Consider the following 23961-nt stretch of genomic DNA (forward strand, 5'->3'; position numbering starts at 1 on the left):
AACTGGAAACAGGTGGACAACACTGGATTGAATTGGGGGAGGTCTATGTCCAAAGTTGGATTACCGAAGGCTGAAGAAGAAGAAGAAGAAGCCGTCTCCTTTCGAAGGTTGGCGATCCAAATTGCAATTGTAGCTTTGGAAACTGATGCACGAAATATTTCTGTGGATGAGTGGTCAAACCATCTCCTCAGATCTTTCAGCCACGAGTTCTTCTTCTTCTGGTAGCATTACAACCCGGGCTGGGTCTTGGCTGACTGTACAACTCGCTTCTATCTTGAACGGTCGTCCATGATAGTTGGGTCAGTGGGTATCCCCATTGTTCTTAGATCCGACCATATGTTGTCTCTCTATCGCATTCATGGGCGTCCTAAGGGGCTTTTTCCTGTGTATTCCCAGATCAGTTTGGTAAGGCGGTTATTAGAGAGTCTATGGACATGGCCAGCCAATCTTAGACGCTGAGATTTAATTTCTTGGACTCTGTCACTCGCAATATACATCTGCTTGACCTCAACACTTGTTCTCATTCGTTATTGGTTGCTATTAGGGTCGTGATAAGGTCCAAAGATTCTTCTGAGGATTTTTCTCTCAAAACATCTAAGTTTTCTTTCAGTTGCTTTGGTCAGAGTTCACGTCTCACACCCACATATGAGCACCGGTCTAATCACTGTTTTATATATTCTGATCTTTGATGCTCGTGTTAGGCTCTTAGATTTAATAGTATTGTGGAGGCTATACATACATCTGTTTGCTGCCTGAATTCTCCCTTTAATCTCTTCCGTGATATGAAGAGAATTCCCATCCTTTTTCAAGCAGCTGTCGTAGAGTAAACATCTGGTCTATGGTCGATCTATTTTTTCTGAAGCCGGCTTGGTATTCCCCTATGAAGTCTTCTACAAACGGTGTTAGCCTACTTAATAGGATGTTCGATAAGATTTTATACGCGTAAGGAGATGCCTCTATATTGGAGCCACGAGCTCTGGCGTATTCATACTGATTTTTTGCTCTGTACTTTACCTTCTAATATGATTTGAAGTAATTTATATCTTTGACCTTTTCAACATGACCCAAGAATTATATTTTCCTTTCTTCTTATCCTCACATACCTATCTCTCATAAATTGGCTATTGATGGATCCTGGTAGGATCCTGGCAGATAGTGTGCTACTTTTTTTATAAACAAAATGGCGCCCGAAAATCGTGTCTTTTCAATTTTTGCTCTGTAACTCCAAAGATTTTAATTTTACACCAAAAACACCCAAATAAAAATTTCGTGTTTTTCCCGATTTACTTCGACGAAAATTTTCCCCGGAAAATGCGGGTTTTTCCAATAAAATCTTTAATTTTCAACTAAAATTTTAGATAAGTAATTGTTTATCAATAATTAAATAACTTGGTAATGTAAAAGCTCTTTTCATATAGATAATAATTCCAGAAGCCGATGGAAATTGAATGAACAGTTTAGCAACAATTGAATTGTTAATTAAAAATTTACGGTCGCTATAATAACCACGATAATTATGATACATTAGAATAACTATGATTTTTGTATAAAAAGTCACTTTACCTATCTAATGTACTTTATAGAATTGAAATTGGACTATTTAAGCGGCCTCAGGAATATTTTAAAATTATACACAATTTTTTGGCTTTTAAACAATTAGAATATCTCGGGAAATATTCAATTAAATTAAATCATGAAAACAGTATTGGAAAAAAATCGGCAGGACGCTTCTTTTAAAAGAAAAAAACGTTTAATTGTGATGAGTGGTTCCTGAGATACAACCGGTCAAAATTGACCGGCATTTACGGCAAAGATATAAACAATATGATCATAATTTTCGAACCATCACCTTTTTAGTTTTGTCCTCTTTCTCCACACCAATTTTCATATCTTTAAAATACTCATAACATATATTATTATAATAAAAACTATCGATATTACCAGTGAAAATTGCCAAAAATAGCAAAATTTCAATCAAAAATTAGGTTGGAGAAAATGTAATCTCAAAGTTCAAAATCGGTATACGTTAAAAAATGCATTTTCTCGGCTTCCTATGGAGCAATTTTCTTCATTCTTTTTTTGTTCCCAAGTAACTCGAGTAGAGCCATCTAACTAACGCATTATTAAATGTCAAACTTGCTTTTGTTTTGTTATAATATATTAATTTATTTATAAGAAAAGAAAACTACGTATTTTTTCCAGTTGTAGACTTTTTTTTAGGTAAACTTACTACAAGTGTACCTTTTACCGTTAAAAACACAAATATTTTCATTTGAAAGCTGTATAGTTATTTAAACAATCTTTATTTAAACAAATTAAAATTTTTTGTTATAATCAAAAAATTAATTTATTATAACAAAAAAAAACAAGTTTGACATTTAATAATGTGTTAGTTATATGGCCCTACTCGAATTACTTGGGAACAAAAAAAGAATGAAGAAAATTGCTCCATAGGAAGGCGAGAAAATGCATTTTTTTTAACGTATACCGATTTTGAACTTTGAGATTACATTTTCTCCTAATTCTACCTAATTCTTCTCATCCTACCTAATTTTTGATTGGAATTTTGCTATTTTTGCACTCATCACAATTAAACGTTTTTTCTTTTAAAATCAGCGCCCTGCCGCCTTTTTTCCAATACCTTTTTTAATGATTTAATTAAATTTAATATTTCCCGAGATATTCTATTTGTTTATAAGCCAAAAAATTGTTTATAATTTTAAAATATTCCTGAGGCCGCTTAAATAGCTCAATTTCAATTCTGTAAAGTACATTAGATAGGTACAGTGTCTTTTTATACAAAAATTATAGTTATTCTTATGTATCATAATTATTGTGGGTACTATATCGACCGTAAATTTTCAATTAACAATTCAATTGTTGCTAAACTGTTCATTCAATTTCCAGCGGCTTCTAATCTATTATACGAAAACAGCTTTTATATTGCCAAGTTATTTAATTATTGAGACACAAATACTTATCTAAAATTTTAGTTGAAAATTAAAGATTTGTTGGAAAAACCCGCATTTTCCGGGGAAAATTTTCATCGAAGTAAATCGGGAAAAACACGTCTCTATGCAGAATATAATTACGGTGAATTTTTATTTGGGCGTTTTTGGTGTAAAGTTAAAATCTTTGGAGTTATAGAGCAAAAATTGTAAAAAATACGATTTTCGGGCGCCATTTTGTTTATAAAAAAGTAGCACACTATCTCCGGCCTTTGCATACCTATATTATTAATATATACAATCATGAGATTCGATTCCAGCAATAAAATTGCTGGTAAATAACTTTTCCCAAAAATGGCCTGTTCTCCGATAATCTGCCCAGACTATTCGTCCATGTCCTGCTGTCAATTTCCGATTTACTTTTCAAACTTCAGATTTCTAAGCTATTGAGGAGTTTAGCAAAAGATTTTTGATACCAAGAATAATGGCCACTTGAATCATGATTTGAACAACTCGAATCACCTATCTAAACAAAAACAAGAGTAGTAAAAAATCCTAACGGACCCGGCTACCCTAGTAGGTCAACCTATATACAGTGTGGGCCAAAGAAAAGAGTCCACCTTGATATTTGGCAGTAATTTTGGCAGTAGATTTTAAGGAAATGCCGAAACAGTTCGATTTTTGATCTAAGGGGGACACATTTTTACGGTACACACAGCTGTCATTTGTCAACCCCCTCCCTTCCACTCCCCCACTCCTTATTTTTAAATAGGGAATAGGGGTCGTGTGCTAGCTCATTTGAAAGGTTATTCAATTCTCTATTCAGTAATACTAACATTGACATAATTATTTATACAGGGTGTCCAAGAAAAATTATTTTGAATTAAATGAATTGACACAAAAAGAAGAATGTATGTAATTTATTTAACTCAAAATACACTCTACTGTTGACAGAAAACAGAGAAAAATGTTTATTTGATAAATAAACATTGTTTGTTGCTTAAATTCAATATTCAACCTACCAAGAGGCAGATGGATGGCAGCTTGAACATTGAAATTAAGCAAAAAGCAATGTTTATTTATCAAAAATCATTTTTTTCTCTTTTATGACAGCAGTAGAATGTATTTTTAATTAAATAAATTACATACATTCTTCTTTTTGTGTCAATTAATTTAATTCAACATATTTTTTCTTGGACACCCTGAGGGGGTTGACAAATGACAGATGTGTGTACCGTAAAAATGTGTCCCCCTTAGATCAAAAATCGACCTGTTTCGGCATTTCCTTAAAATCTAATAAATACTGCCAAATATCGAGGTGGACTCTTTTTTGGCCCACACTGTATTTAATAGAATAATGAAAATATGTAGAAAACGTAGTGTAAATACTCGCTTGTCTGAACACAAGAGGAACTACTGTTTATAGCGAAAGATCAGCCGCTGTACTAGTGCCATCCGATAAGTACTTAGCCTACGAAAGAAAAAAAATCCAATTTATTTCCAAAGAGATCCATTTTCAAGTTTCTAAACAAAAAGACGTTACAAGGAGATAAATCTGGAGAATATGGTGGATGGGCAGCACATTGTAGTCCAATTTAACCAGTTTGGCCATGGCGATGGCACAGGTGTAAGCCAGTACGTTGTCATGGTGTAAGAGCACTTTTTCTTCGCTAAATGGAGCCGTTTTTTGCAATTCGGCGTTGAATCGGCCCACTAATTCGGCCCTGTGACCGTTTTGCCTTTCCGGCACGTTCGCCGACTGACCTCCACTGTGTCGACTGTTCATTCAAAAGCTACTTCATTTCTTCCACATTTTTACAAAAAATTGTTTGCTCCAAATATGCAATGTTATACCAGTATATACAGTAAAAGCTATAATTGATGGATTCGACCGTTACTTGATGGAAATTCATTTTATCTAACAATAAAACACTGAAAACGTCTGTTTTCTATACTTCCACAAAATTTATTATAACTATGTGACTACAGCTGTTTCGGTAGAGTGCCTTTCTCATGTGATTTAGTTTACTATGTCTTTGCCTTTTTAAAGTATTTAACTGAAGAGGTTGAGGAGTGGGGAGCTGTTTGTCTCGAGTTGGTCATTCAGAATTATATCTGTATTTTTTAATTTATTAACTTCCATAGATTCTAATAAAAATAACTTAAGGCCTTTATTTTGAATATGCAGAATTTGAAACTCTTCATTAAAAGAATGTTTATGATCTAGAAGGTGAAGTGCGTATGTAGAAGTGTCTGTTTTTCTATTGTTGAAAGCCCTTTTGTGTTCTGCTATCCGTTTGTCAAAGGTTATGCCAGTTTGACCGATGTAAGTTTTCGGACAGTCATCACAAGTTAGTTTGTAGACACCACTTTGTAGTTGTTTTTTCTTTCGGCTCTTATTCTTCTTAATATATTTGCTTAAGTTATTGTTAGTTCTGAAAGCTGGTATTATACCTTTCTTTTTTATGTATCTGGCTATTTTTGTTGTTATCTTGCCAGTATATGTGATAGAGCAGAAGGTACTGGGTTCTTTCTATGGTGGTGGATAGACTAATTTCAGGGCTTTCTTATGGAGTTTTTGTTTTAAAATCTTATTAATTGTTTGTTCGTTATAGTCATTGTTTACTGCTATTTGTTTAATGATGTTCAGTTCTATTTCGAAGTTATTTTTTGATATGGGAATTTTTGTCAGTCTATGTATGGCTGCTATGAATGGTAGGCTGCTAATTTGTGTTGTGTAGGATGGGATGATGAACTGTGTATAGTTGTGATATTATGGATAGGTTTATGATATACGGAGAACTCATGTTTGTTGTGTAGTCTGATAATTGTTACATCTAGAAAGTTTATGGACTTTAGAAACAGAACAGAATAAGTCCATAAACTTTCTAGATGTAACAATTACCAGACTACACAACAAACATGAGTTCTCCGTATATCATAAACCTACCCATACTGACAAAACTATACACAATTCATCATCCCATCCTACACAACACAGATTAGCAGCCTACCATAGCATGAAACATAGACTGACAGAAATTCCCATGTCAAAAAATAACTTTGAAATAGAACTGAGCATCATTAAACAAATAGCAGTAAACAATGGCTATAACGAACAAACAATTAATAAAATTTTAAACCAAAAACTCCATAAGAAAGCCCTGAAATTAGTCTATCCACCATCATAGAAAGAACCCAGTACCTTCTGCTCTATCACATATACTGGCAAGATAACAACAAAAATAGCCAAATACATAAAAAAGAAAGGCATAATACCAGCTTTCAGAACTAATAACAACTTAAGCAAATATATTAAGAACAATAAGAGCGGAAGAGAAAACAACTACAGAGTGGTGTCTACAAACTAACTTGGATGACTGTCCGAAAACTTACATCGGTCAAACTGGCAGAACCTTTGACAAACGGATAGCAGAACACAAAAGGGCTTTCAACAATAGCAAAACAAACACTTCTACATACGCACTTCACCTTCTAGATCATAATCATTCTTTTAATGAAGAGTTTCAAATTCTGCATACCGTAAAATGGGGTGACTTTGACCGATTTTGTACTTTAATCCTATAAAAATCATATTTTAAATTTTGCTACATTTTTCTATATGCAAATATGTTATGGGTTTAGGCTTCTACTTTCAGTAGCTTAGATTATAATTACAAGAAAATAATCATGACTTAGAAAAAAAAATAAAAAATGCCTTTGGTCAAGTTCACCCCATCTGGGGGGAAGTTGACCGTATATGCATTTTGCCTGTAAACTTATTTTTCTTGTAAGTAGGGTTAATTTGACCGTTTTTTAAACCATTTTTTCTGAATTCGTTATATCGGTGGATTTAACAACCCTTGGAATATTAATTCTTTTTTTTTAATTAAAAATGAATTCTTAGATATTTAGAATCGTTAAAAATAATTTTAAAAATTATACAGGGTGGCTGAAGTATATCACAATAGATATTTTTCTATGTTTTTGGTCAAATTCACCCCAGCGGTCAAAGTAACCCCATTTTACGGTATTCAAAATAAAGGCCTTAAGCTATCTTTATTAGAATCTATGGAAATTAATAAATACAGATATAATTCTGAATGACCAACTCGAGACAAACAGCTCCCCACTCCTCAACCTCTTCAGTTAAAGACTTTCAAAAGGCAAACACAGTAAACTAAATCACTTGAGAAAGGCACTCTGCCGAAACAGCTGTAGTCACATAGTTATAATAAATTTTGTGGAAGTATAGAAAACAAAAGTTTTCAGTGTTTTATTGTTAAATAAAAGCTATGCACCTATTTTAGATGTAAAAGTTCCGACGGACGATCGGTTTCATACTCAATATAATTTAGTATCCATTCCTAATAAATAATATACTCATCCCATTGTCAATGTTAATTTTCATATATTTTAGTTCTACATTCTTCATTATGTTGCCATTTCATTTGTTTTGTTGCTTGTAAATTAGGTTATTGTGGCAAATTACAAGACTATATAATATTTTCCAGGCATGATGAACATATCTCAAATGGCTAACCGTCCCATGATACTTATTGGGGGCTAGAACTTTTATCCTTTCCAAAAGGTAGAGTAGTTTATTGTGATTTGTGTAATGATATCCAATTGCGGTGATAAGTACCTATTATTTAAATTTATCGTATTCTACAGTTTTGAAACCTAGAACATATCTAAACATAATATAAATACTATTAAAACATTAGTCACACACACACATTTGTCATACTTACATTCCTGTTCGTAATCTCGTTATCTTAGGCTTTCCATTTTTTTTAACAAGAACATGCAGTGTGTCGAATTGGGCGTGGTACACAGAATACTGAAGATACAGTAAAAAATGTCGAGAAACAGATGAAAAATGGAAATAATCCCGGAGTCTACGGAATAACACGATAACTTGTTATATCTTCCAAGATTGGTTCCATAAAAAGTTCATTCCTGAAGCAAAGTCTTGTTTGAAGAAGAAACAGTTGCCACAAAAGGCGTTTCTTCTTCTGGATAATGATGGTGATCATCCCAATAAGGCAACCCTAAGATGTAACGATGGAAGTATTTTTTCAGCAACGTTATATCAGTTGCTCAACCAACGGATCAGTGTGTTATTAAGAGGAAACAGTGGCGATCAACAGGTAGCGAAAACGCGTTCCAAGATTGCGGCTGTAATTTTGAATATTTTTTCGAGATATTTGGCACACGTATTCGTAATATAATAGAGAATGGCGGTACAGAGCCCAGTTTGAAAAATATATTAATATGTGTAAATTACTCTGTAATTAAATACAATGTTAAAAAAACGAGCCTGTACCGCCATTAAGAAGAACAAAAAAATACACTTTCTTCAAATAAACTTTTTTATCCGATGCCTAGATTTTGTGTCATTTTGGAACTACTAAAATTTTTTATTTCATTAGTACATAGTTCCAAAATGACACAAAATCTAGGCATCGGATAAAAAGTTTATTTGAAGAAAGTGTATTTTTTTGTTCTTCTTAATGGTGGTACAGGCTCGTTTTTTTAATATTGTATTTAATTACAGAGTAATTTCCACATATTAATATATTTTTCAAATTGGGCTCTGTACCGCCATTCTTTATTATATTACGAATACGTGTGTCAAATATCTCAAAAAAATATTCAAAATTACAGCCGCAATCTTGGAACGCGTTTTGGCTACCTGTTGATCGCTACTGTATCACCTTAAGACAATGAAACGCCATCTCGTAACGATGAGCGATACATCACACGGAATTTACGTTAAAAGTTATCGAAGCAGTTATCTGTCAGAGTTATCTTAACACAAAACGTTAAAAATAACTTAAATAAGCCCTATGATAAATCATAGGGCTGATTTGTTTTATGCGTTGGTTTCAAAATCCGTAGTATATATACATAAACATATGGAAACGTTTAAAACTGAAGTAAAGGGGTTGCTTATGCTTGCAAAACTCCACTGTTACAGTAAAATTTACAACTGTGGCTAATTGTGAATGTCAACGTTCTGTACTTCGGAATCAAGCACCAGTTCACCTAATACTTTTTTATCGGAATGTCTTATTGTGAAGCAGAGAATCGACATTTATTCTATATCAAATTATTAATGGGACACTCTGTATAAAAATTAACTAAATCATTATCATAATTTTTGCATTTTTCCACATTCGGTGTTGGGTTTTTTATATATTGGCAAATGTTGCTTTAAATTTTTTGTTTCGTTTCTTTCAGCTTCGTTTTTCTTCAACTTTCAACATATGTATTACTAAAAACTTCATTCATTGAACAAACCACATTTATCTTATTTTATATTGCCTACTCTAATGCATTATTTTAAGGCTGTTCGACATGTCGACTGTACACATTTTTTGGATTGCCATTTTTAAGATATGTTTGTAAATGGAGAAAATTCGAAAAGTTTGTCTCTATCTGTCTACATTTTTGAACAAAGATAAGGGGGCGGGGAGCTTCGTAGCGAATGCCTTTTTTATTAATCGTCTAAGCTCACTTTACTATATTTTACTTTAAAATATTAACAATCTTACCCAAATATTAGCACAAAAACTCAAGTTGATTTGGGTGGAAAAACAAGTGCGAACTAACATCGTTGTATATTTTATAGTCAAAGCCCGAATTTCGGGCACTCCTAGGTTTGACTAGGAAATCCTCAGGTCTGACTGATGGTCTTAGTCAAAGCCCGAAATAAATTACAATTTCGGCCTTTGACTAGTTAAACCTAGGAGATTTATTTTCTATTAAAATATTTGTTAGATTACGTTTAATAACATTTTTTAATTTTAATGTTTATTATTTTTATATTGTCGTAATTAAAATAAAGAAATTAGTGTTTACTCTCACATGTTGAGGTATCATGGTATTTTGAGTTGCACAGTACGTTAGACCTTTTACACTTATATAATTTTGAAGAGCATTTCTTACTGCTGTAGCATTTTATAAAGCCTTGTCCTCCAAATTTAGAATCTGTGTACTAATTTCTCTTAGAGACAGCTTAACGTCTGAAACATCTTCGAAGTTAAGAAAATTCTCTTAGCATTCTCTTATTTGATTTCTTGAAAAAAGTGTGTTTATTGTTCCGTATTTTGTATGAACTCTATTATAAACCGTCAATTGTTTTATCTTGTATGATACCCAAAATATTTCGAGCATCTCCTTTGGCTCTATCAAAGCATTCAAAGCTGGGGATAGGTATTGTTACATAGACAGAAATGATTAAAATAAATAAAGGAAAGGCAATTAAGGACTTCATGCCCAGGCTAATGTTATGAAACAATTAAATGAAAAACAAAATTCCTCCAATTTCGATCGAAAAAACTGTAACAATACCTATACTCAGCTTTGATAGAGCCAAAGGAGATGCTCGAAATATTTTGGATATCATACAAGATAAAACAATTGACGGCTTATACAGAGTTAGTACAAAATACGGAACAATAAACATACTTTTTTCAAGAAATCAAATAAGAGAATGCTAAGAGAATTTTCTTAATTTCGAAGATGTTCCAGACATTAAGCTGCCTCTAAGAGAAATTAGTACAAACGATTCTATTTTTGGAGGACAATGCTTTAAAAAATGCTACTGCAATAAGAAATGCTCTTCAAAATTATGTATGTGTAAAAGATCTACCGTATTGTGCAACTTCTAATGCCATAATGCCTCAACATGTGAGAATAAACATTAATTTTTGTATTTTAATTAATAAACATTAAAATTAAAAAATGTTATTAAACCTAATCTAACAAATTACGACATTTTAATATATGGTCGGGGTTTGACTAGTCAAACCCCGATTTCATAAATTAAATTTCGACCTTTGCCTTTGCCTGACCAACTTAGTCTCTCCTAGGTTTGAGTAGTCAAAGGCCGAAACTGTAATTTATTTCGGGCTTTGACTAAGACCTCAGTCAGACCTGAGGATTGCCTAGTCAAACCTAGGAGTGCCTGAAATTCGAGCTTTGACTATAACATATACACAAAACATATTATTTTACATTAGTAACGAAATATTTACTGTGTGTTTACTCAAAACGCAACCAAACATTTACTTAAAAACACATTGTTTAAACAAGGGGAGGAATAAACAATCATCAAAAGTGTCAACTTCAATTGTTTGATTTAACATTAAAAATAGATTAAAATATTAATACAGTAAGATACAGTTGAATGCTCGAATATTATGAATTTTACAAATAAAAAGCAGATATCGAGCACATTGTTTTATTAAATCTTGCCCAAGTACTTTTGCTCTGTGAGCATCTTCAGGAGCATTTCGCCAAAAACCGGAAGCTATCCAGCACATCCTAGAATATTGTAGACATTTACTTAAAATAATACAAATAAAATACACTAAACAGATGAAACCACAATTTAAAATATTTATTCGGGGACTACATTATCGGCAAAAAAATTGAAGTATTATGAAAACGAACAAATAAATATTGATACATTCGAATAGAATTCAGATAGACAAAACTACAACACAGGTAAGTCAGATAAGTAAGGGCAAATTTCTCATATTGAGTTCTCAACTCCAGTTTAACCTGAACTTTTAGTGAACGTCAGTTTAAAGTCAAAATCGTCTTTCTCTTCACGTTCAACCGATGGCAGTTTAAACTACGTTCAACCTGAACGCTGGAATTCGGCTGTTCAAAGATTTCAGAACCCAGTTCAGATGATTTCATGGATTACGCATGCGTTGTATTAACCGGAAACGCTGTCATAATATAAATATAACCTATTTTATTATATTAAGCCTAACGATAAACGATAACATTATTTTTGTTTTTAATACATTTATTTATAATTATTAAAATGACTCTTTGACTATAAATACTTCAATTTAACTGTATTCAAAAACAGCATAAAAAAGGTCGTACAAAATGGCGATAGTTTTTTACCTTTTGCCATCTATTGGCATTTCTCGAAAGCTGTAGAACGTGCACTAACAATGTGAAATGCATTCCAAACAAAACCGAAGTTCACCGGTGAACCTCGGTCAACTGAACCATAGATTAACGCAGGTATCGACCCTTAGGGCCGGTTGTTCGAACGCTAATCAGCAATGATCATTATCAAATATTTAATTAATGTCACCAACTGTCAATGTCTACTTTGTTTGGGTTGCTGAATTACAATTATGAAATTACTTAATTAATTATGTTAATAATTGTTATGTTAATTGATTACCTAATCTCATAATTATAATCAATTATGTTTTCAGCAACCCAATAAAAGTTGACATTGACAGTTTTGGTCACAGTAATTAAATATTTGATAGTGATCATTGTTGATTAGCGTTCGAACAACCGGCCCTAAATGTTCTTATTAAAAACAGTGTTGATAAATCATATACAAAAATACAGATGACGAAGTTTTAATAACGATCGATCAAATCACCTTGAGCTTTTTGTGCTAATATTTGGGCAAGACTGTTAATATTTTAACGCAAGTTCCAACTGTCATAATTTGTTCTTTGCTCTCTTATATACAGTGATGAGCGCGCTAATAACCGGCAAAATAACACAAAAGATGGAAAACATATTAGTTGTGAGATAAAAAGAAATGAAACTAGCAGAGTTGGGAAATTTAGCGATAAAACGAATAAATTTACATTCTATTTATTGCTCCCACTTTTAGACGTATCAGAGGAGTATGTTAACTAAAACTGTCACTGTCACAATGGCAATTGCCAAACTCGTCTGATACGTCTAAAGGTGGGAAACAATAAATATAATGTAAATTTATAGGTTTTTATCGCTAAACTTTCCACCTCTACTAGTTTCATTTCTAGATGTGTTTCTAGATTTTCAGTGTGCCCACTATTGTCGCTGTTCCGAAGAGAATCAATCCTATTAGGTACTTTAGCAGGCAAACTTTTTTATATGAGATAATAACTGGCACTAGATCCTTAAGTGCTCGCTTAACTTATATTGCTTCATTTTAACACTATTTTATAAATACATTTTCGACTGGAATATTCGGATTTGTATCTTTGTGATATACTGGTCAGTCCTCCAAACAGGACAGAGCATGCTGAATTCTTACTCTTATACGAATATCGCAAACTGAACACAGTTCCAATCGTTGTCGCATTGATTTTGATAATGTCTGTCAGCGTTGCAGATGAAACGTGAGAAAAAAATAATTCTAAACCACGTCTTATAAACTCACAAAACAATGTATCATCAGTCATCAATTGCTGGTGATTGCGCGGTAGCCTTTCATACTAAGACACTTGTGTCTGACACCGGTGTCTGCCCCCTGTGTTCAATTGTAGTAAAGCATTGTTGAGCCACTAAAATCAGCCAGACACTCGAAAGTGGCTCGTCTGTAGTCGCTTATTTGAACGACCAATTTTCAGACCAAGACACCGGTGTCCACCACCGTGCAGCAAAGCATTGTTAACGACTACAGATGAGCCACTTTTGAGTGCTGATTTTAGTGGTTCAACAATGCTTTGCTGCAATTTATTGAACACCCGTGTCTGACACCAGCGTCTCAGTCTGAAAGGGCACTAATTGCGCGGTCAATCACTTAGCACCCTTTCAGACTAAGACACCAGTGTCTGACAGCGGTGTTAAATTGCACAGCAAAGCATTGTTGAGCCACTAAAATCAGCCACACTCGAAAGTGGCTCGTCTGTAGCCGAATGTCTGTAGAAATGAACGACATTTAAAACAATGCTTTGCTGGCAGCAAAGCATGTTTTACAGGCGAGCCACTTTCGAGCGTCTGGCTGATTTTAGTGTCTCAACAATGCTTTGCTGTGCAATTGAACATGAACATCGCACCGGTGTCAGACACCAGTATCGTAGTGTGAAAGGGTACTTAGTTTTGTTGATAATTTCTGTCTTTTACAAAAGAATAGATACTCATCGATTTTAATTACTATTATTACATTTTTCATCACTGTTCTTATATCATTTATACTATTGTACGTACTAATACTTAAATTACTAATGTATGATTCGTAACTAACTTTAATTAAATTTTGAAGTAAATCATCCTCAAATATTTTGATTATTTTTCATCGATCAAAGCAATCTACACTTTAATTTACTTACAGACAAACATCTCATACGAATTTACGAATGGCATTTATAGTCCAGTCAATGTCCAGTATAATTTTCTGAACCTGCACCGATTTGCCTCAAAAACTTCGCTATATGATCTACTTACTCTCTACTTCGAAGTCGACTCTGTGCTTTAGAGTATTTTTACCTTGGAGGGGAGGCCACCACTTCTCGAGGGTAAAATTTTTAATAAAAATAACACCGAGAATGAATGAACTAACCAATAGTTTTAAGCAACTTTTGTCGTATATATTATTTTCTGAAAGTCAATGCCTTTCAGAAAAACAGACTTGGCAAACGAAAATATCAATTTTTTAACAAAAAAGGCACTTTTTCAAACCTTTTTCTGCGAATTACTCAAAAAATATATATTTTTATCAAAAAATGGTTTTTTTCTTCAAACGCCAAAATTAAAATTTTCAACGTGAAATTAATATGCAGAAAGGTGTGCATTTTTCGTGAATTTTTTTTATAGTGCTTGAAAAAACCTTTATATTTAGTTGTTATAAAAAGTCTCTAGGACAAATCCTAAGGAAGTTGTGACCAAAATAAGGTTGGTCCGCTTTTTTTTCAGCGACAAATACGTGAAAATCACCCCCTAATTACTACCCTAATTAAAAATAATCGTTACCCCTTTACAGTTCTTTTTATTTATGTAGATATCGTATGCTCTAGAATCTAGAAGTTTGGCTGGTTAGTTTAAAAAAAAATGATTTCCAACTAAGAAGAGAATTTTTGTATTTAAAAAAATCCTTTTTTTTTCAAATAAATCGAAAAATACTCCTATCACCCCAAATTCAATTTTTTTCAAAACAACTTAAACCAACTTCTAGGGCATACTATAAGTGCATTACTAAAGTGAATTGTAAAGGGGTAACTATTATTTTTAATTAGTAATTAATTAAATACTTACCAACCGTATTTTTGTCATAACTCCATTAGGATTAGTGCTAATTTGATTATTTATAAGAAATAAAAATAAAGATTTTTTAAAGCACCCAAAAAAGTCCAGAAAAATTGACGAAGAAGAACCAACCCTCAATAAGCTGTTTCTCTTCTTGTATGGGGGCTACAGACAGCATAAACCCACTAAACTTTTTTTATAAACTACATTTTTATAAAATACACACTTTTCCAGTAATTCGCAAAAAATTCGTCTGAAAAAGTTTTTTTTTGTTAAAACATTGACATTCTCACTTGCGAACAAGTCGTAAAGTATTGACTTCTAGAAAAAAAAATGTGTTGGACAAAAGTTGTTTAATTGATTAATACACTGCGGTGCAAAAAAATCGATCCACTAAAAATTGGTCAATTTTGTTGTTTCGAATTTCCTAAACCTGTTGTCCGATTTAAGTGAGTTTTTACCACGTTATAGCCTTATTCATTAACAATATCTCTGTAATAATATTGTTGCTAGACAGTCAAACTATCATTGTATACCGGGTGTACGAATCAAACTGTGCTTTTTTCTCAAAGTTCGCATCACCCTGTGTACTATTCTGGCATTTATAAAATACTGAAATTAAAACCCAACTATAGTATCAGGTTTTCTTAACATTTTACCTTTCGATTCACTCGCTTATGTTGGATAATAAAAAAGTTCGGTACTTTAACAACTGGCCATGTTCGTCATCAGTACAGGGTGTTTCTAAAATATTTGCGCAAAACTTTAAGAGGTTGCGCAAAATAATGACAATTTGCTTTATAATCATATGTCCGCAAACCCTTCGTTTCCGAGATACGGCATGTTCAATTTTTTTTACAAACTGATGATTTACTTATTGCTTTAAAACCAATTGAGATTTGCAACTCAAATTCGGTGGGTTTTAAGACGTAGTTATTGCACATTTTTTGACATACAATTAAAAGTTTGATATTCACCAGTGGCACGCAAACGGGTATTATGGCCGATAATATTACCCGTAAGCAAGCCAATGGTGAATATAAAATTCTTAATTGTATGTCAAAAAATGTGCAATAACTACGTTTTAAAACCCACCGATTTTGATCTGCATATATCAACTGGTTTTAAAGCAATAAATAAATCGTCAGTTTGTAAAAAAAAAATTGAAGTGCGGACATATGATTATAAAGCAAATTGTCATTATTTTCTCATGTAAAATTACCCCTTAAAGTTTGTCGCACTTATTTAGAAACTGATGACGAACATGGCCAGTTGTTAAAGTAACTAACTTTTTTATTATTCAGCATAAGCGAATGAATCGAAAGACAAAATGTTGAGAAAACCTGAGGCTATAGTTGGGTTTTAATTTCAGTATTTTATAAATGCTAGAATAGTCCACAGGGTGATGCGAGCTTTGAGAAAAAACACTGTTTGATTCGTACACCCGGTATACAATGACAGATTAACTGTCTAGCAACAATATTATTACATCGATATTGTCAATGGGTAAGGCTATAATGTGGTAAAAAATCACTTAAATCGGACAACAGGTTTAAGAAATTCAAAACATCAAAAATGACCAAATTTTTAGTGGATCGATTTTTCTGCACCGCAGTGTATATTCATTCACGATGTATTTTTAATAAAAAAATATACCCTAGAAGGGGTGGCATCCCCCCAGTGCAAAAACACCCTACGGAATAGGATGACGTTGGTGTAAGTAGAACCTATAGTTGACTGTTTTCTGTTGCAAATCGGCGAAGGCTCAGAAAAGTATTCGGGAAAATAGTCATTAACTGGACTATTATCGTCTCTACTAACATTATTATTTAACCTTAACCTTGATTAATGTAGACCGATGTATGTTGAACAAAATGAAAATGAACTTCAAAAATGTTTCGTCTGTCTCGTCTTTATGTCTGAATTGTTACCGCAATTCGGTATCGTTCTTATCAGATGTCCTAGCAAAACCTTGAATAAATTGGTACTTATTTTTTAATTAAAGTGGCCTACAATTACGAGCATCAAGCTTTAAAAAGTAGTTTAGTTTTTGTATTTAAAACACCCAGTTGTTGGAAAACGTTTGATGAAGGTAAACTATGACATTATTTCATTAAAACATTTTGAAATTATAAAAAGAAGATAATAAAGTGTTCTTCTTCTCTTGGTGCCATAATAGGTCTCCCCCATCATACAGCGTTCTGCGTCCAAAGTTGAACATAGGCCTCCCCTAAGTTCTTCTACTCTTGTCAGTCCTAAGCTTCCTGCAGCCAATTGGCTGCTGGATTAGGCCTTCCTACCGTTGGCAATTACATTGGCGAGTTGTTCATGGTCTTCAGCTAATCGGAATGGTTCGGCATTGCGTATTCCTGTCCAGTCGCAAATGTTTTTGAGCCATGACATCTGCTTCCTTCCTATCAGTCTTTGAAAACATACACCAGTTCCCGTTTTGATTTATATAGAAGTGTGTACAAGTCAAACAGTCTTTTTTAATTTATAATATTATTACTGATGAAAGAAATTTTCTTTAACAGGATTGTGTTTTGTAAATAAAATTTACTATTTCAGTGGCCGATGGTATGTTAGTGATAAGCTCTTGAAGAAACGTCAACCTCACCACCTAAAATCATCATCAATTGCCCAAAAAATATAAAAAGTATCGAAAACCTCCACCTTTCAACCTCCGTAACTCGGGAACCGTTGATTTTATAACAGTTATGTATCGGACCTGTTTGTTTTAAATTTTGTGTAGAACATTTTTGTATAGAACATTTTACGCTAAATAATAGTTTTAGAAATATTGACGAAAAACGTAAAAAAACTACTAATTTACTGACTTCCCCCCCTTATCTCCTCCCAAACCGGACGCTCAAAATTGTGTAACTTTTTACTAAACAATATGGGGACCATATAGAACAATTTGGTATTGTAGGAAAACTTTTACTTTGGATGTCTGGGTTAGGCCTTTTTTGGACCAATTATACTATACTGAGCTATTCCAGGTCAAATCAACACACTTTGAATTAATTTTTTTCCTGACCTATTTAGATTTTGTTAAAATATAGAGTACTAATAGTAGATGATTAGGTGAAGAAAAACACAAAATTTTAAATTTTTATCTCAAGCCGTTTCCGAAATATGGATATGTAAAGTTTTCCAAAAAAATCCAGTACACTGCGACCATACTCTTTTGGAATGGTTATAGAGCTGCCCTAATTGAGCTAGAATGCTGTGAGAGGTGTCCTTTTGCAGCATTTTTAAGCTTGGAACTGCACATTGGGGTCTGAAAAACCCAGGCGCATAAATCGTTCAATGTAACTTGCACAAATTCAGTTAAGACCCGATTACGTTGGGAGACAGTCGCTGCGTCGCGTAAGTTTGTTGTATAGTTTGCTGTGACGCTTTTAGTGGAGCTGTGTGTACTTCGGACCCCAGTGTGCAGTTAAAGGGTGTTAAAATTTTGAGGTGATTTTTTGTCATTTGCTAGTATGGCAGATTCTAAGAGAACATATTAGCTTCCATTGACAACAAAAGAATTAGAGTGGGAAGCTGAAAACCAGTGGGCGAATGAAGAGGAACCTGAGACCATCGAAGATGATTTTGGAGACTCATCAGATGAAGACGATGATTATGTTCCTGAACATCAGTCTGACACTGATAACGAACAAAGTAACGACGATAATGAAGAAGAACAAACAGAACCCAATACCTCGAAAAATCAATATCGCCAGTATACTGGGAAAAATTGTTTAGAACATCGTACTGTTTAGATTAGAACATCGAGCTCAATTATGAGCTTGTGAAATTACGAATTTATTCCTTTCATTTGCACCATACTGTATGTGTGAAATTTATTTTTTTTTGTTGAACCCATCACCATCCCATGATAAAATTTTTATGTTATTAACAACAGTACTATGTATTTGTAGGAATATTATAAAAATTTTAAATTATATACTTTTTGGAAAAAAACAATCAAAATATATTTTTTTTTGTTAGAAAAAAACTTGTTTATCATAGCATAGAATGTTGTATACAGTATGTCCCTGTAAGTTGTATCCATATGGAAAACTTTTTTATTATTAATTTTACGAAAAAAAGTCATTCTTCATAAAAATCTCTGCATGGTCCAAAACCTAAGATTCAACCATCAGATATAAAATTTTATGAATATTATACGAGGTATGTCAAAAAGTTTGAATTTCACTCAAGAGTAAAGTAGCTTTATTTTTCACAATATTTAAAATTGCTATTATGAAAAGTTGTTTGGAATTAAAAACTATATTCTAATATGTAATTACATCCTTCTAATTGAAATTTTTTTTTTGAAAAATTATGGATAACTAACGTTATTTTCAGTTATTTTAATTCAGATAACTCTTTTATTATTAATTTTACGAAAAAAGTGATTCTTAATAAAAAGTTATGCATGGTCTGAAACCTAAAATACAACCATCTTATGTCAAATTTTATCAATTTTATACAAGGTATGTCAAAAAATATGAATTTGCCTCAAGAGTAATATAACTTTATTTTTCACAATATCGAAAATTGTTGTTATGAAAAGTTATTAAGAATTAAAAACCATGTTTCAGTATGTAATTACATCCTTCTTATTGAAATATTTTGAACTATAAAGGTACTTTATTTTGATCTAAATTTATCTTTTTTGACACACCTCGTATAAAATTGACATAAGATGGTTTTATTGTAGGTTATAGAGTATTTTAGACCATGCAGAACTTTTTATTACGAATCACTTTTTTCGTAAAATTGATAATAAAAGAGTTATTAGAATTAAAATTACTGAAAATATTGTTATGTTATCCATAACTTTTCAGAATTTTTTTTTTCAATTAGAAGGATGTAATTGCATATCAGAATATAGTTTTTAATTGCAAACAACTTTCCATAATAGCAATTTTCAATATTGTGAAAAATAAAGCTACTTTACTCTTGAGTGAAATTCAAACTTTTTGACATACCTCGTATAATATTCATAAAATTTGATATCTGATGGTTGAATCTTAGGTTTTGGACCATGCAGAGCTTTTTATGAAGAATAACTTTTTTCGTAAAATTAATAATAAAAAAGTTTTCCATATGGATACAACTTACAGGGACGTACTGTATATCACTGTGAAGAGATTTATAAATGCTGCAAAATGACACATCTCCCAGCATTCTAGCTCATTTAGGACAGCTTCTACAACCATTCCAAAAAAGTATGGTCGCGGTGTTTTGGAGTTTTTTGTAAAACTTTACATAACCATATTTCGGAAACGGTTTGAGATAAAAATTTAAAATTTTGTATTTTTGGTTACCTTATTAGCCACTATGAGTGTTCCAAATTATAACAAAATCTGAAGAGTGGGTGGAAATTAGGTGTGTTGAGTTGATATAGAATGACCCTACTACCTCGGTAACTTTGGAACCGTTCATTTTAGAAGGATTATGCATCGGGCCTTTTTTTATTTCAAATTTAATGTAGAATATTACTGTATAGAATGTTGTTCATGCTAAGCCGCATAGTTTTAGAAATATTGACGAAAAACGTAAAAAACTACGAATTTACCGATTTCTCCCCCCTCTTCCCCCCCAAACCCGACTCTCAAAATGGTGCGACTTTTTTCTGGACATTATGTGGACCATATAGAACAATTTGGTGTTGGAGGATAACTTTCACTCTGGATGTCTGGGTTATGCCATCTTTTGGATCAATTGTATCATACTATTTTGAGACTTCACTATTTCATAAACATAACAACGGCTATAACGAACAAACAGTTAACAAAATTTTAAACCAAAAACTCCATAAGAAAGCCCTGAAATTAGTGTATCCACCACCACAGAAAGAACCCAGTACCTTCTGCTCTCTCACATATACTGGCAAGATAACAACAACAATAGCCAGATACATAAAAAAGAAAGGAATAACACCAGCTTTCAGAACTAACAACAACTTAAGCAAATATATTAAGAACAATAAAAGCCGAAAGAGAAAGCAACTACAGAGTGGTGTGTACAAACTAACTTGTGGTGACTGTCCGAAAACGTACATCGGTCAAACTGGCAGAACTTTTGACAAACGGATAGCAGAACACAAAAGGGCATTCAACAATAGAAAAACAGACACTTCTACATACGCACTTCACCTTCTAGATCATAATCATTCTTTCAATGAAGAGTTTAAAATTCTACATATTCAAAATAAAGGCCTTAAGCTATCTTTTTTAGAATCTATGGAAATTAATAAACTGAAAAATACAGATATAATTCTGAATGACCACCTCGAGACAAACAGCTCCCCACTCCTCAACCTCTTCAGTTGAAGATTAAAAAGGCAAACACATTGTAAACTATATTACTTGAGAAAGGCACTCCGCCGAAACAGCTGTAGTCACTTAGATATAATAAATTTTGTGGAAGTATACAAAACAAACGTTTTCAGTTTTTTATTGTTAGATTTCATAATAATTGGATTATAACCGAACGTTTGACGTGACGTGTATAGGAAGCATACTTGATGATTAATTATTAGTATCATTACTTACGAAATGTGAAAAATTGGTTAATTCTCGACAATAGGTTTCTTATTGATCTATAATCGACTCCACAATAATCAAAGGCGAAAAATTTAAGTACCATATTTATTTTACGTCAGGATATCTGATACCATTAAGTAGTTAAGTTATATAGTTCATGCATAATATACCATTGTACATTTACTTTTATTCATTTCTAAGAGCAACTAATATACTGCATCTGGCATGTTTGTATTTTTAATCGTTTCAATGTACAGCAAACGTCGTTTATGATGAGGTGTGCGAAATTACCTATTTTTGCCTTAAGTTACCAGGTACTTTCGATCATATTATATAGATCATAGAGGGTTTTTTTGTAATATTGATACTACTCGTGGTTGAATTCTCCATACACCATTGTCGCAGATGGGTTCTAATATCGTCAAAATCTTTCTTTCAATAGTATTGATAAGGTTTATTGTCTTTTCTGTCATGATGCGTGTTTCTACGCCATATGTTGCTATTGGTCGTATGATGGTTTTATATACTTTGAACTTTACTTTCTTATAGATGTCTTTGATTCCAAACCCTGCGATAGATATTAGTATGCTTTGTTAGCAAGCATTATCCTTTTTCATATTTCCTCCTCCATACCAGCCCACAGGTATGTGAGCTGTTTTACTACTTCAAAATTTGCGTCGTTTATTGTCAAATTCTGTTCTTTCTTTGTTTCCTAACTTATATTAGGGCTTTAGTTTTATCTACATTGACGGATAGTCCTATTTCTTTCGCATTTTCTTCAAGCTCCACATAAAGCGATGTGTCTTGCGGAGCGTTCCATCAAGTTTAAATCGTCTGCGTACATCACAATCTGCTTAGACTTATTAAACAATCTTTTTTTGGGTTTATAGACAACTCTATGTGAGTCTTGGCCGCGTTTACTATTTCCCTCCATTGTTGTCGGTCCTGAGCAGCTATTTCCCATATAGACATTTTTCCTATAACATCTCCATGTTTTAGTCCCTTAGTTATCTGGAAGGGATCTGTCAATTGATTTTGAACTCGTACTTGCGCTTCTGTGTGAATCATGGAGGCTTGAACTAATGTTCAATTTCCTTGGTATATCAAATTCCCACATAATTATACTAAAATCACAATAAAGATGCACTAGAAATAAGCAAACCAAGACACGTTAAATGTTACAAGGAGCAATTCCAAATCATGATTTACACTGTATACAGGGTGTCCCCGAAAATAGGGCGTTCTTTTAAGGTATGGATATAATACACAATGTAGAATAAAAAAGTTCTATAACATTTTTTTCTAAAGTTAATCGTTTCCAAAAAAAAATTATATTGTTCTCCATGTAAGCTAACTTTTATTTTCATTAAATTAAATAATTTGGCATCACTGTGCACAAACTGTTTGTGACATGCTTATTGACACCAGAAAAATGTACGTCAGACAGGTACACCTGTAAAATAATTATACCACCCCTTGTTTGAAAATCAAACAAAACAAGAATTTGTTTGTTTGCTGAGGAGGAAGACAGGGTTTAATGTAAATACTAAAAGGCCATGCCCAGCTATTTTTGAATTGTGATTGTCTATTTTTAGATTTTTGTATACATAGTTGTCAGATTTCAATTTGCATACCAAAATGTATTTTGGTTTTTTGGCCAAACGGTTGAATTTAGAAAAAAATGTTATAAGACTTTTTTGCTCTACATGGTGCCTTCTACCTATACCTTTAAGGAACGCACTATTTTCAGGGCCACCATGTATACATTGTAAACCCTAACTCATGATTTACAAAGTTTATACATTAAATTATGATTCGGGAGTGCTCCTGGTAACAGTCAACGTGTCTTGGTTTGTTTATTTCTAGTGCATCTTTATTGTGATTTTAGTATAAATATATTTTATCTCTGCTCATGTTATTATAGGCTTGTTGAAAATCTACATATACCTATTGGCAGATATCTATGCTGCGCTCCCAGGCTTTAGCTAATATTTGGTTTACGTTGAATAGCTGGTCAATAGTAGACCGTCCTGGTATTCTCCTATGATTTACTTTGTGAAGTGACTTAATCTCCTGTTTATGGTTCACATAATCACCTTATAGCTCACACAGACTAAGGATATGCCTCTATAGTTATTGTAGCTGAGTTTGCCCTCCCTTCTAGTGAGTTCGGCATATACTTGCTTTTTTCCAATCTCCTGGAATTTCTTCTGTTTTACACCTCTGTTATTAGTTTATGAAATCCTTCTATTAGTGAATGTTCACCAATTTTGAGAATTTTAGCTGGTTTGTTGTCAATATCTGGGGATTTATTATTCTTCAGTACTTTAATGGCATCCATTATTTCCTGTCTTGTCGCTGGGTATGTTAATTCATTATTCTGGTTCTAATCTTCTGTTATCTCGAAATCCGCTACTGCATGGGCTGTATTTGTGTGTTTGTACTTGCCCTGTTAGCAG

The 23961-nt window shown here is 32.9% G+C and overlaps 1 protein-coding gene across 2 annotated transcripts in view; it reads left to right on the forward strand.

The window, feature by feature from the left end:
• The window catches only part of LOC114338405 (molybdenum cofactor biosynthesis protein 1), an 81337-nt gene that overhangs the window by 50929 nt on the left and 6447 nt on the right, over positions 1–23961 (forward strand). The window contains exon 7 of one of the 2 annotated variants that reach the window (XM_050658591.1): positions 7463–7539. The exons of the other annotated variant lie outside the window; for it this stretch is intronic. Coding sequence (XP_050514548.1) covers positions 7463–7518 — 56 coding nt within the window. The 3' untranslated portion in view covers positions 7519–7539. The remainder of the gene's footprint in view (positions 1–7462; positions 7540–23961) is intronic. 2 annotated transcript variants of the gene reach the window in all.

This window comes from Diabrotica virgifera, chromosome 8, assembly GCF_917563875.1.
Source record: "Diabrotica virgifera virgifera chromosome 8, PGI_DIABVI_V3a".
Classification (NCBI taxonomy): domain Eukaryota; kingdom Metazoa; phylum Arthropoda; class Insecta; order Coleoptera; family Chrysomelidae; genus Diabrotica; species Diabrotica virgifera.